Source organism: Micropterus salmoides, unplaced genomic scaffold, assembly GCF_014851395.1.
Source record: "Micropterus salmoides isolate LMB-PRFRI ecotype aquatic unplaced genomic scaffold, ASM1485139v1 Ms_hic_scaffold_6, whole genome shotgun sequence".
NCBI classification, from domain to species: Eukaryota; Metazoa; Chordata; class Actinopteri; order Centrarchiformes; family Centrarchidae; genus Micropterus; species Micropterus salmoides.
Window position 1 is genome coordinate 20,807,520 of NW_024044348.1, and position 14,034 is coordinate 20,821,553.

General features: G+C 43.0%; 1 protein-coding gene across 1 annotated transcript; it reads right to left on the reverse strand.

Annotated features, from left to right (window-relative positions):
* Positions 1-744: 744 nt before the first annotated feature.
* atxn1l (ataxin 1-like) lies at positions 745-11,069 on the reverse strand. The gene is made up of 3 exons (XM_038700723.1): positions 10,951-11,069; positions 8,487-9,673; positions 745-7,082 (listed from the first exon to the last, which is right to left on the reverse strand). The coding sequence occupies exons 2-3, from the start codon at positions 9,549-9,551 to the stop codon at positions 5,643-5,645; spliced, it is 2,505 nt and encodes an 834-aa protein (XP_038556651.1). The 5' UTR covers positions 9,552-9,673; positions 10,951-11,069; the 3' UTR covers positions 745-5,642.
* Between the last annotated feature and the right edge of the window lie 2,965 nt (positions 11,070-14,034).

Genomic DNA, 14,034 nt, shown 5'->3' on the forward strand with positions numbered 1-14,034 from the left:
TATGTTCAAACCACATACATTCAGATCGATGGTTTTCAAAGTAAAATATTTCAATATTATAAACTCAGTTGCATTCAGTATTAGTAGATATTACTTATAAACTTTCAGTTGCAGATATTGGCGTCAACAGAATTATACCACTGCATTTACCAGCTATACTTGTTACTGTAAAGATCAAGATCTGACATTAAAAACACATAACTAACTTCTAGAGTAAGATGCGGTATTACAGGTTAAACTACTTTACAGTATATAAAGTTAAATTAGCTCCCCTTTTTATAGTAATGCATCAGTGATAATAAACCAAACTCATCATGCTATGACAGGGTTCCTTCTGCTGCTTCATACTGCTAATTAAACTTTTGAACTTGTACTTAAGTCCAGCATTCATAATTTTACTTGTAACAGCATACTTTACATTTTAGTAATATTTCTTGATACTTCTTCCATCACTACTTTTCTCTAAATGCCACTTAAAAAAAAATCTACACTAAATACATGAATAAGACTGAAGAAACACTGCACACAAGTTGGATAATAGTTTATATTTATATATATATATATATATATGCACATATATATATATTATATTATATTGTTTACTTAACAAACATGATAAATGCAATGTCTCCAAGTTAGCTGTAACAATAAAAATACAATATCTTTGTGTCCTTAAAGTACATAGAATTAAAACAGCAAAACAAAAAAAAAACGACTTAAGTAGTTCACAGAGAGGTACAAATATACAGTACAAATCTATTTTATTCAAAACGGTACAAATAAAAATGCAACAAAATAGAGATATTAATGCTTTGTTAAAGTCAGGTAGGTGTAGGGTATTCTAAGGGAGCACTTTCGGTCGACAACTCTAAGGCTTCTGATAAAGATCAATACATATTGGTACGGCCATACGATATTAAAACTCACTATACAAAGTTCATACAACCTGGATTATACTTGAGGATTGAATGTTACATTTACATCATTGCATATATTCTGCAGATTTAGGCATTTATAAAAGATGCTGTTTTTTGTTTTGTTTTTAAGATAGTTACACATCACATAAAAAGCAGTGTCACCTTGTGCCAAAAAAGTACAATGTCAAATCTGAAAATACACAGACTTCTTTAAAACTTTTAACCGTTCTCGTTCTCCTGATTTTATTCGACATCAGCAACACCAAAACCACCCTAAATTCAGCTTTGCAGTTCAATATTGGATCAAACAACAGGAAGTAGTTCACACAGAGTAAAAATCCCCACTGCCAACATCACTAAACATAATAAACCAATACATTAACACCAATGGAAAGCTATCTGATTTATGTAGCCTGTCCGTCTCCATTTATTCAAACCCACTTTCTGCTGTCCAGAGACAGTGGGACAAAGCACAAGACGTCAAACACAATCCATTAATACAAGGGCTAAAAATCTACTGATCTTGTGCAACAACAATAAAAAAAAAAAAACAACAGATGTGTGCGAGTCTGTGTGTGATTGCCCTCCGTTACTGACACTCCTGTCATCGTCGTGTAAAAAGTGCAGAGAAGAGCTTCCATTTACTTCACTTCCACACATTCCAAAAACAGGAATTAAAAGTTAAATATGAGCAAAAAGAGTGTATTAAAAATGTAACGGAATAGACCATGAAAAAAAAGAAACCCCACGCAAACAAAAAGCTGCAGAGTTCATGGTTGAACCGTCTGGGACCCGAAAAGAATTCACCGTCACCCGTTGAGAAATGTAAATTAGAATTTCTGCTTGTAAGCATAACAAGAGCGTCAAAGCTGGACATTTCTGATTTGCTCTTGGTACAGCTTCAACAAAGGGAACCCCAAGTCTACCAGAAGAATTATTCCATTATTTCAATTTCACACATTGTTGTACAAAGCAGAATATAAGGCATTAATGACAAGCATCACCAAAACAATCTATACAACAAAATAAAAACTATCTACAGAAACACACAACCTGCTATTACGCCATGATTCTTGTGTGCTTTACATCTTGAAACTCTTCAATTTACCAACAGTTTAATTTTACAACACTGTAAAGGAGGGCATTTAGTGCAATTACTTACAGCAACAGACTCAGTGATGTGAATAAGATTCATTGGATATCTTGGTCGAAGTTAAGCTTTCCTGCTCAATGTGGCACACACTGTTCAGAGCAGAGGACGAAAACAAAAAAGGTCATGGTAGCACAGGATGGTCTTGCTGTGAGAATTAACAGGAGGTAAAGTCACAAGTGGCACTGCTTGCGCCATTCAAATCCCATCAAATGCATCTTGACCTAGAATACACTGTTGAAGTGGCTTGGCAATCGTGCCAAAAGAATGCAGGACAAACACGTGAAAAGTTGAGGGACACTCGTCTTGAGTGATTTGGCTCTGACTGTGTGGCATGCAAGAAGACAATAAAAGTTTACCGATCTGTGATTCAGCAGCGTGCAAAACGTAGGAAGTTTGGGACCACTGAGTGAAAAAAATTGCAATAGCAAAGCAAAATACTGATTTGTATTCCTGTAAAAAAGGTAATTTAAAGCAAAAATCCTACAGCCAGACATCAATGTAAAATGACTGCATCAGCCAAACCTGCCCTTCTGCATCAGAGCTGTACTTAAGACAATGAAGGGTACAATACTGAGTTTACTGCATAGAATACACTAAGACTACATGAAATGTTTTCAGTTATGTATATTGCCTTACAGCATGAAGAAAAAAAAAACTCAAAGCGGTGATGTGTTTTTAACAGTAGTAAAATCATTTTATGAACGCTGAACTCCCATTGCAAAGCGTTTTAAACGATAGGTTCACATTTTTTCACAATACTAAACTGAAAGAGTTGTTAGTTGTTGTAACCGTTCCCCCATAAAAAGATCCCTTCCTGACGTGATAGCAGTTTGAGTGATGGAGCAAAAAGCTGTTTAGTGCATTTAGCGGCCTCTTCTGCTGAGCTGCTGCAGAGGAATAGTAACAGAAAGACTGACTTGTGTACTACAATAACTAACTGGAAGATACTCACTTGATTTGTGTAACTGTGACTGCTGAAGTCTCATATTAGCTTGAAGTGCATTATTGCACAGAAGGACAACTGTTGATTTTGTCCCATACCTCTTACATTCGAATAGCCTTAGGAAGGAATCTTTATACGGCCAGTACAGGTAGGAGGAGTGATTACAGCGACCATTAACTCTTTATGGACATGTGGGAACTGTTATAAGACGGACAAAATGTGAATCTGCCCTTTAAAGCAGCTCATAATGACAGTACCAGAGGATGCGAGTCTACTAGCCCCAGTTCAGGTCACTCTGTCTGATACTTCTCTCATGGCGCCTCTGCCTGCAGACACAGGGTGAGAGAGTCGAAGAATACAGACAGACACATGTAAAGGTGTCTGGGTCACGGCACAAACACATTAGTCAGACACAAAATTGACAACCATGCAACTGAGTGATGCTCCTGTCTGAGCGGGAGGACATATAACAGGTAATCCGCGAGATATTTAAAAGTCCAAATGTCTATGACAGAAAAAAAAAAAGAAAACTGGTGCTGTGTGATTTACACTTCGTGATGGGAATGTCTGTGTGAGGAATGCCGTCTGATTATAAACCTCTGAATGATGTTATGTGGTCTAATTGCACTTAATTTCAATTTCACCCTTTTGGGTTTTTGGATTTCAGTGACAAGGATAAAAATCTGTCAGGAGGAGGAAACTGCAGCATTCATCTTGGCTAATTTGTAAACAGTTAAAAAACGCAAGTCAGTTCTTTTTTTTTTTTCTTACTCTCTCGCCACAAATCACCAACAATATTTAACATAACATATTCCCTTCATTAAAAAAAACACATTGTACTGTGATTCCTATTAACAAGGTCAGTGTGAAGTAAATGAGTGACATTTTCTATGTGCAACACGAGACAATCATAAGATCCGCTGGATAGAGTATATCCTAGTACAAAAGCGAAGGACCGCCGTGTAGGTTAAAACAAAAGACAGAACAGATAACTTGATAATGATCACAACTTTGAGTCAACCCTTTCTTGGAGATGCACTTGAATGAATCCAGATGAATGAAGATAAAATATCATTAGTGAAGATGGAAAATCAAAGAGAAGCACTTTCATTTACAAAGATTTCTTGTGAAATTTGTCAAAGGCATGCATCGCTTGTGTAGAAATACTGAAGCATCAATAAAAATGAACAGCGTAATAGTGCATAACCATTAACATTGGGGTTAAAAGGGGGTCAGATCTCACGCTTCAGATAGTATAGAGATATAAAACAGCGCACGCCGAGAGAATCCTAGGGGAGAGTAGTACAGCGGCATGCTGTAAAAAGAACTATTGCTTTCATTTTGTAACTGAGCAAAGAGTAACTCAAGTTGAGGACAAAGGGAACACCTGCTCACTCGCACATAGGTTTTCTCTCACAAGTCTCGCTCTTCCTGGGGTTTCAGGCTAAAGTGGCCTTTCGGCCTGTGATGTGACGGGGTAATGTCTCTCTGCTTCTTTCCCACAGGTGGCTTTGGTGAGGACCATACAGTGCATCCCCCGTTAATTGGGCTCTTTAAAATTGCATCAAAAGTCACCAGTCTGTTCGGGAAAGCTTTAAGGTATAGCGAGGAGGGAGAGAGGGTGTCCCTCAGGATGTGAAAGGATTCTCTAAAGGGGAAAAAGGTTATACACTAGGTGATGGATATTCCCACTGATCATACTGGAATGCAAAATATCTCAAGTTATCATAAAGAACAAGCGTTTTTTCCAATCTGAGGCGTTTTTTCAAACAAACAAACCAACAAACAAACACACACACACACACACACAAGGACCCTCAGCCTCAACCAGAGGGCATAATGATTGCTGCAACAGACAGACTGATTGATTTATCACTATTTCGATTGTAAGACAAGTGGGACATGCCACACCTGGCCTGAGAGGATCCTTGCAGACTGAGAGAGTATCTCTGCTGACAAAAGAGGTTTTAGACTTCTGCCGGAGAAGCATAACGTTAACATACACTGACAGCGTTAACATTGCCAGCATCGCCACAGGAGCTGCTGATGTCAGCAACTCCACTCTTTTTTAGGGAGGGGGGATATCAAAATACTTTTGAAGGAAACAGGATCTTAGGAATGCAGGCGATATGAGATCACCGGCTGTGATCTTTGAAATACATCAGAACCTGCAGGGTTGGTAATTCCACTGTGCTACAAACACAGTCTTCGTAGTTTGTGGTCTTCCAAAGAGACAGTTTGGTCAAAAAGGAAGCAAGATACGATGGAAACCTCCAAGCTAGGGTGTGAGGAAGTGGCGACAAAGGAAGGAGGGAGTAAAAGAAATGCAGTGTGTAAGGACCATGATAAGCATTTCATCAGCTACATACTTTCTACTCAGCTTGTCATGTCCCTGTCAGACCTCAGCTGGCTGGGAAACCACAGGCTCGTATCTTTTGGTTTAGAGACAACCAAACCAGGCCGGAACTTCTCACCAGATAGACAAAGATCTTGTATTTTTGTATATTTTAGGTGTGCAAAATCTCAAACATTCTGAGGCTACATTCGCACTTTTTCTTTCCCCTTTCTCTCCTTATCAGACTATCTTTACTCGTGGCAGACACTTCTATGGTTGCTACCAAAGGTGATGCTACTTCCCTGCATTAGAGCGCCCCTCAATGGACAGTTTGACCTCCTGGGGGATGAAAGAGGGCCTTGTGTGGCCGGAGGTGCTTATTTGAGGGCGTGGCCCTTCGTCTCCCTTCATATTGTATCTTTGGAGGCCAGGTGAAGACCAGCGCCTCTGAGAAGCACCTAGCGCAGGCTGCATTGCTCCCATTCCTGCCCCTGCAAAAGCAGAGCCCTCTGTGTGCAAGTGATAACTGCTTTGGCTCCTTGGATTCTCTGCTGAGGTCCGACTTGTTCTGATGGGCGACTCAGTGTGCCCAACAACCCCAAAATGTGTGGCTTCCTCCTTATCGATCATATCTTCCCTCTGTCTTTCTCTGTGGATGCGCTCAAGCCTCAAATGAGACTGAGGCCGTGACTGCTGAGGGGCGGGAGGCCCCATGAGCTGGTGACCAGGTCCTGATGTAGCACTGTTTTTGCTCAAAGTCCTGGACAGGTTCTGCGGCTGCTGCGGTTGTTGTTGTTGCAAATGATGGTGCTGTGGTTGTTTCTGTTGCTGTGGCTGAAGCTGCTGCTGCAGGGTGATGGACACACACACGTCTCCTACTTGCAGATGATGGCAGGCCAAGCCGTACAGCTGAGCTGTGCGTTCAGGGCTGCAGGACGACCAGCCCTGGCCGAACACAAAAAAGGGGTGCTCTGGGGGAACGTCAATGGTCACTTTGCTCTGCTGCTCCCCCACATTAAAGTGAAGCGACACGAGACCTGGTCTCTGCTGGCTGGCACGGATGTCCACCACCATGCTGGAGTCTATCTTAAGCCCCCCACTCACTTCGGCGCTACGCACAAAGTCCTGAGTCTGCAGGTCCTCCACACGCTTCAGTTCCCCGGTGGCCAGCTGGATGATGGCACCCTTCATGAAGTGTGATGGGTTGCAGGGAGCCGGGACAGGAGCGAGGCTTGAAGCTAAGGCCTGAGTCACATCTGCTGTAGGTTGGACAGGAGGCTGCTGCTGAACTATGGTTGGCTCTGCCCTTTCAGAGAGGCACACTCTGGCTGAAGAATCAGAGGTTTTAAAGCTTAGGTTAGGGGAGGCCATGGTGGTGGAGGCATGGCTGGCTGAGGCATCATTAGCCTGTCCTGGGTAGTGTTGCTGTGGTAGTTGGGGCTGGTGCTGCAGGTGATACTCCAGGGGAATAAGAACTGGTTGTCCATTGGCAAGCATGACAGCATGGCCTGGTTGTCCCGTTTGCTGCTGGAGGCCGGTCACTCTGGGGTCACTGTAACTCACAGACTGGGCAGTGTACGCGGTCCGGCCAGGAATTACACCAGTGCTCTCTGCATGGACATCTCTAGTTCTCTGGGCACCCTGAGAGAGGTTCAAGGGAGCAAAGGAGACCTCCTTCCGCACTCCAATGCCCCCTTGGCTAGAGGAAGCCAAACGACCAACCACCTGCTGCACCTGGAAGTTGAGTAAAGGAATTAAGTGTTTGTCAGACAACTTTAAATTGTGCTCAAACACAGAACAATTCATGTGACACATTTTCACAAACTGACTCTTGTCCAACAGGCCACTAACAGGATGTGCACAAAGATATTTATTTATACGTTAATCAGGAAAAGAAGACACTACAGAATCTTTTTTGGGACTTCCCGATTAGGCAGCGAAACATAAAGCATATAGGAGTCCGTTACAGCATGTTTGCTTGTTAGAGCGCATTGCGCATTTTTGTAAAAAGGCCAGTCATGCAGAGTTTCCTCATTTTAAAACATTTTTCTAAGATAGGAAGATTGTCTGGAGCTACTCGCAAATACCTCTATTTAGCACTGTTATCATTTTCCCTATTTGGTTGATTACAAATAAGTGATTAGCTCTCACTGATGATGGCCCGTACAAACCAAAAGGACAGAAACCTTTTTGCTTATTAAGGAATCAACATACTTCTTTCACCATCACAAAAGAAGCATTGAGGGCTTCTCTGAGAATCTCCATGCAACCACAAATAGCATTGCTTTTGCACAAAGTGGCAATTTTCTGGCTGTGGGTGATTGTCCGATTACCTACAGACCCACAGCATACAATTAAGGAAGGAAGTAAAGTCTAAAATTAACATGCTTTACTAAGTCTTACAAATACTGAGGTATGAAGGTGTGCTATTAAGACAACATATTTCAGATTTTAACAATGTAGGCTACTGACATAACTATGAAAATAGCTGAAGATAAACATACTAAACTAAAAAGGTACAGTATAGATCCCTATGAATGCTATGACTATATCTACATGCACACCAACAGCTGGTTGCTGTGAGTAATCATGTAAAGCAAGGAACTCTACCTACAACTTTCAAAAGGTATGTGATAGCAGTTCATTTTTTTTTATATTTCTGTCTATATAAATATTATAAAGATATTTTATCCCTTCATCAACATGAGCATTGTTTTAAAAATGTTGACCGTAAATGTTGGTCCTGCTTCTGCTTGCAATGTTAAATGATGCAGTCTTTACTTTGTGACTGGGTGACACTTTGCTTTTTCATTCACACACTTGAGTGCACACTCAAGAAAGTAAGTTAAGGGTATAAATGAATCAGCAATCTATCTTTTTATACATCACAGCTTTAACACCATATATAAACTGCAATATGTAATAACATCATACACACTCCATGATCGAACAGGGGCCGGAAGAAGAAGTCTTTTATTACCTGCCCCCTGTATTTAACAGCATTACTCAGATTATTCTTAATCTCTTACCATGTAAAAGGGGTTGTTGTTTCTATCAACAGTTTAGTGCTAAAATTTGGGATTACTCAGATTAACAGGAAAACATCAATCACATTAGGAGGCTATCAGTGTGTCTTACCTCCAGGTCACTGTCTGGAGTGCTGCGCTGGCCAGGTGAGCTCCTCTCTTCCAGCCTTCGGTTCTGCAGGCCTCTGTCTTGGCTGTGCTCGTGCACTGCAGAGCTGGATACCACCTGCAGCACACGTGCATTTCTGGCAGTGTAGGTCGAGTCTAGTACAACCTCCCTGGCTGCCTGCTCTTTATCGCCTCCATTCACCTCTGGTTCATTCTCGTGCTGGACAATGTGGGGGTCTCTGGTGGCAGTGACAGCCCTGGCGCCCTGAGGGTGGTAGAAGACTGGCATCCCCCGAGAGCCGACCTCTGTTGCAGACAGGACTCCTACAGTACCAAGGTGCTGCTGGGCAGCTTGCTCTGAAGACAGCATCAGCGGGACCCCGCTGGATGCTGCAACTTTGGCAAAGGTATGAGCAGCTACCTGTGCCTGGGGAGGCGGGGAAACAACACCTTCCTGTATGACAGATGGATAGGGAACAAGGTGGGACACAGCGTGGGGCTGAGGAATAGTACCTGAGGGAGAGATTAATGATCCCGGGACAAAGCCAGGGGGTAGAGCGTAAGGTACTGCTGCATAAGGGGAACCAACAAACTGGAGAGAGGAATGAGGGATCTGGGCATAACCAAGAGGAGGATAGGAAAGGCCTGGATGCTGCAGGATAGAAGAGTGTACAGTGTAGGCTGGAGAGATGTGACTTAACACTGGGTGAAGACTAGTAGACGAGTAGGTAACAGACGGAAGTGCCACTTTGTAGAGCATACTGTACTGGTCAACGGGCACTGCTGCTATGCCATCCGAATTATCCATTCCATAATGAAGCCCTGGCTGAGGTCGTAGCCACTCTCCAGATGGGGTCCCTCCCTGAGTGTCACTGTTAGCTGCAGAGTTCTGGATGGAAACCACTTCATCTTCTCCAATACCACAGCCAGCACTGCTGCCGCCGCCGCCGAAACCACCACCACCACCACCTCCTCCTCCTCCTCCTCCAGCGCTGCTGCTGTTACTAACTGGGAGGTCCCTCTTCTTAGGAGGCAGGCACTCCTGGTTGCGCTCCTGAGCTGGTTTCATTGTAATCCTCTCACCAAGCAAGTAGCTTTACTGTACTGCACAGGAACTGCAACTTACAAGCCAGTCTGCCCGTACAGGAACCAGTTCTGAAATCACCTGGCTGACCTCGTCTGCCAATTCACCTGTAAAAAAACAAAAGGAGCTATAAAAACAATTCCAATCTTTTCCCAAGTTGCACACTGACTCGTCACATCAGAGGTAAAATTATTAATTTAAGTCAAATTAAATGAACACTATAAAACTATACAATTTTTAGTTACAGGCCTATGTAAGAATTATTTATGGTCACTGACAGATTGTTAGGTAATGCTGAACCACAGATGGAATGCATGAATGGTGTTGCCACACTCATCTGTCACTGCAGAGACAGAAATTGCCTGAGAATGTTACAGAATTTATTTGTAGCAGCAAAAATACACCTTTAGACTGGCTCAATACGAACCTCACCTCCACGAGATATAAGATTTTCAAAGGAAGGTAATGGATTTGTTAGTGCATGTGTCCTTTTATTGCACATACTGTTCTGCTTTCTGGCAGTTCTGCCTTTTGCCAGTTTGTGGTGGTTTGACATTTGACAATGATGGTTCAAATGTTCATGTTGCTGAGTGTGTTAAGTACATGCACGTCAGTACACAACATTTAAACCCCAACATCTGAATATTTAAAAAAGTACACCCAAGAAATTAGTGTTACTGCAGCCTACAATGAGCAAGCAAAATGATTCGTGACCACTGAGACGATCACCATTTCCTCTCGGTTTTGCTCTACTTAAATCAATTCTATTCTAACATAATCTTAATCTTATACAGCAGAGCAAACGTCAACCGAAGCAAGTTAACTTGTCATAAATTAGTCTCTTTTTTTTTTTTAAACAACAATCCATGATTCAGACTCGGGGGTGGGTTCCTGGTTTAACTCAGCACAGTTATAAAGAAAACTTGTAAACCTGCTTCCTGAAACAAACCCTCAACAGCACTTGATAGGAACCATTTGCTTTATACATTTAGTTTCAAGTCAAAGTTTTCTTCCATTTAACTTACCGCTCACTTCAGAGAAACTGTTTACCGTTAGCTAGTAGCTGACTTGGCTAAAGTTAGCTAGCAACTTGGAGTCATCGTTTTCCCGTAAACACAGGGAAATGACAGCATGACACCTCAAACGTTAATACTAAACTTAGATGGTTCAAACGGTAGCTAATGTTATATGAAGTAATTAAATTATTACTACAATTTATGACTGGGCAGTGGGCACTCGCCCAGAGGCTTCGGCTAGTTAGCTACATAGCTAGCACAGCTACAACTAGCTACATGAACTGACTCCAGTCCAGCTTGATTTGCAACTAACATGGCAATGCGCATAATCACAGATAGCTCTGCTACGTCTGGTTGTGTAGACGTACCTCCATATGTCATCGCGAACAGCCTCTTCTTCATAAAAAGTTGATATGCAGAGGGACAATTGAAGAAATCAAGGCTAAGAAATCGAGCCCATTTCGAAGGCCAGCAGAGGCGCTCACGAATGACGTCACTGAGTTTACTCAATTTCCTGTTTTCTCATGCACGGACATTAAAGAGTAAATTTAGGAAACCACAGTCACGTTTTGCTTTTTTAGTAAAGTGTTGTCCTACCTACATTTAACTACAATACAAATATAATTCTGTCAATTCCATCTTAACGGGTCATGTGCTTTTCCAGCGGAAAGATAGTAAAGTGACTTAATGAGCAGGTCTTGCACAAATTAAGGTGAAAATGAAATAACACAAGTTGGAGGCATGTGTGCACTAAAGGGATTTCATTATATGACAGTTTCATATTGCATCGTCAGCTTTCTGTGAATTTGCTTTTGTCACACAAAACCATAGCTTGGGTTAAGGCGAGACAATACAGGTGAATGGACTAGACTTTCCTAGTTGATTACTAAAATTAAGGCAGTACCTTTTTGTTTATATGCAAATGAGGCAGTATCTAATTACATTTGTCCTAGTTTGCAACACTGGATTAAGTCAGGTTCAAAATTGTTGACATATTACACTTAAATGTTTTTACAGAGGTAATTATGGATTTTTTTCATTACGGCATAAAATTTTATCAGAATCAGAATCCGCTTTATTGCCAGGTATGTGTACACATACGAGGAATTCAACTCAGGATTGTACATTGCTCACGATGTGCTTACGCGTACAAAAATACCATAACACTATAATAAAATAATAATAAAATAAAATCAGACACAATCAACAGAATAGACAACACTAACATACAGACTTTGAACAAAACAATATAGACATATTGACAAATAGTGCAGTGATCAGAGTGCAAAGGATGCAAGAGTAAACTATTATTCTCATTATGTACATGTTGAAGGTGGATATGATATACAGGTACACATACACGCTTACATGTAAACATGTACACGGTGTGATGGAACATAGTGCAAAGGATGCTGGAAAAAATAAATAAGACCTTATGACCTGAGGTAGGTGTATTGGTATACAGTATATACAATATGACATAGTATGAACAGCACTGAAATAGAGAATGGTGAATAAATTAATAAGTGGAAACCAGTAAACAGGTCGCTGATTAGAGGCAGAGTTACTGGGTTATTGCACAGGAATTATTCCTGACACCGTGAGTCAGAAATCAGCTGTTCATCAGAGTGATGGCTTGTGGGAAGATACTGCTTCTGTGTCTGTTGGTTTTGATGTACAGTGCTCTGTAGCGCCTACCAGAGGGGAGGAGCTGGAACAAGTTGTGTCCTGGGTGACCTGAATGGAGGGCAGGTTGGCACCGATGATTTTTTCTGCAGTCCTGACTGTCCGTTGTAGTCTGTCCCTGTCCTTTTTGGTGGCAGATCCAAACCAGACAGTGATGGAGGTGCAGAGGACAGACTGGATGATGGCTGTGTAGAACTGGATCAGCAGGTCCTTAGGCGGGTTTAGCTTCCTGAGCTGACGAAGTACATCCTCTGCTGGGCCTTCTTGATGATGGTGTCAGTGTTGGGCTCCCACTTCAGTTCCTGGGATATAGTGGAACCCAGAAACATGAAGGATTCCACAGCAGACACAGGGCTGTTGAGTATGGTGATGGGGGGCAGAGTGGGGGGGCTCCTCCTGAAGTCCACGGTCATCTCCACAGTTTTGAGCGTGTTAAGCTCCAGGTTGTTCTGACCGCACCAGAGAGCCAGCTGATCAACCTCCCATCTGTAGGCCGACTCATCACCGTCCCGGATGAGGCCGATGACCGTTGTGTCGTCGGCGAACTTCAGGAGTTTGACAGATGGGTCTCCTGAGGTGCAGTCATTGGTGTAGAGGGAGAAGAGCAGTGGGGAGAGCACACACCCCTGGGGGGCGCCAGTGCTGATAGTCTGGGTGCTGGATGTGATGTTTCCCAGCCTCACCTGCTGATTCCTGTCAGTCAAGAAGTCTGTGATCCACTGACAGGTGGAGGCTGGCACAGTGAGCTGGGTGAGTTTGGTGCTGAGGATGTCCGGGATGATGGTGTCGAACGCCGAGCTGAAGTCCACGAACAGGATCCTTGCATATGTCCCTGGAGAGTCGAGGTTTTGCAGGATGTAATGCAGACCCAAGCTGACAGCATCATCCACTGACCTCTTAGCCCTGTAGGCAAACTGCAGGGGGTCCAGCAGGGGGCCTGTAATGTCCTTCAGGTGGGCCAACACCAGTCTTCGATTGGACTTCATGACTACAGATGTCAGGGCAACGGGCCTGTAGTCATTTAGTCCAGAGATGGAGGGTTTTTTTGGGACCGGGATGACTGTGGAGCGTTTGAAGCAGGAGGGAACAGCTCCAGTGATTTGTTGAAGATCTGAGTGAAGATAGGGGCCAGCTGGTCCGCACAGATTTTCAGGCAGGATGGAGACACACCATCGGGGCCAGGAGCCTTTCTGATCTTCTGACTTTGGAAGAGGTGGCTCACGTCCTCTTCACAGATCTTGAGTGCAAGTGAGAGATCAGAGGGGGAAGGTGACTGTTTGAAGATGGCCTTGGAGTGGGGGAGAGGTGTGACTCTGGGCTTTTCAAACCTACAGTAGAAACCATTCAGCTCGTCTGCCAGTTGTTGAGTACCAGCAGAGTTGAGGGATGGTCTCTTGTAGTTTGTGAGTGTCCGTAGGCTTCTCCGCACTGACGCAGGGTCATTGGCTGCAAAGCTGTTATTTAGCTTTTCAGCATAGCACCTCTTTGCAGCTTTGACCTCTTTAGTTCCTGGCCTGGTTGTACAGGTATCATGCCATCAGGCACAGAAACCAGGTACTCCTCAAGCCTTTAAAACAGGCACCACCCACATCTGTTTACTTGTCTGTTGGGTCATGGAACTGCCAGTCGGCAGTCAACAAAGCTGACTGCTTATGCTAACACATTATCTCTTGGGCTACTGGCGCTCACTGAGACCTGGATCAAACCAGAAAACTCTGCTACCCCTGCTGCGCTGTCCACCAATTACTCTTTCACCCACACCCCAC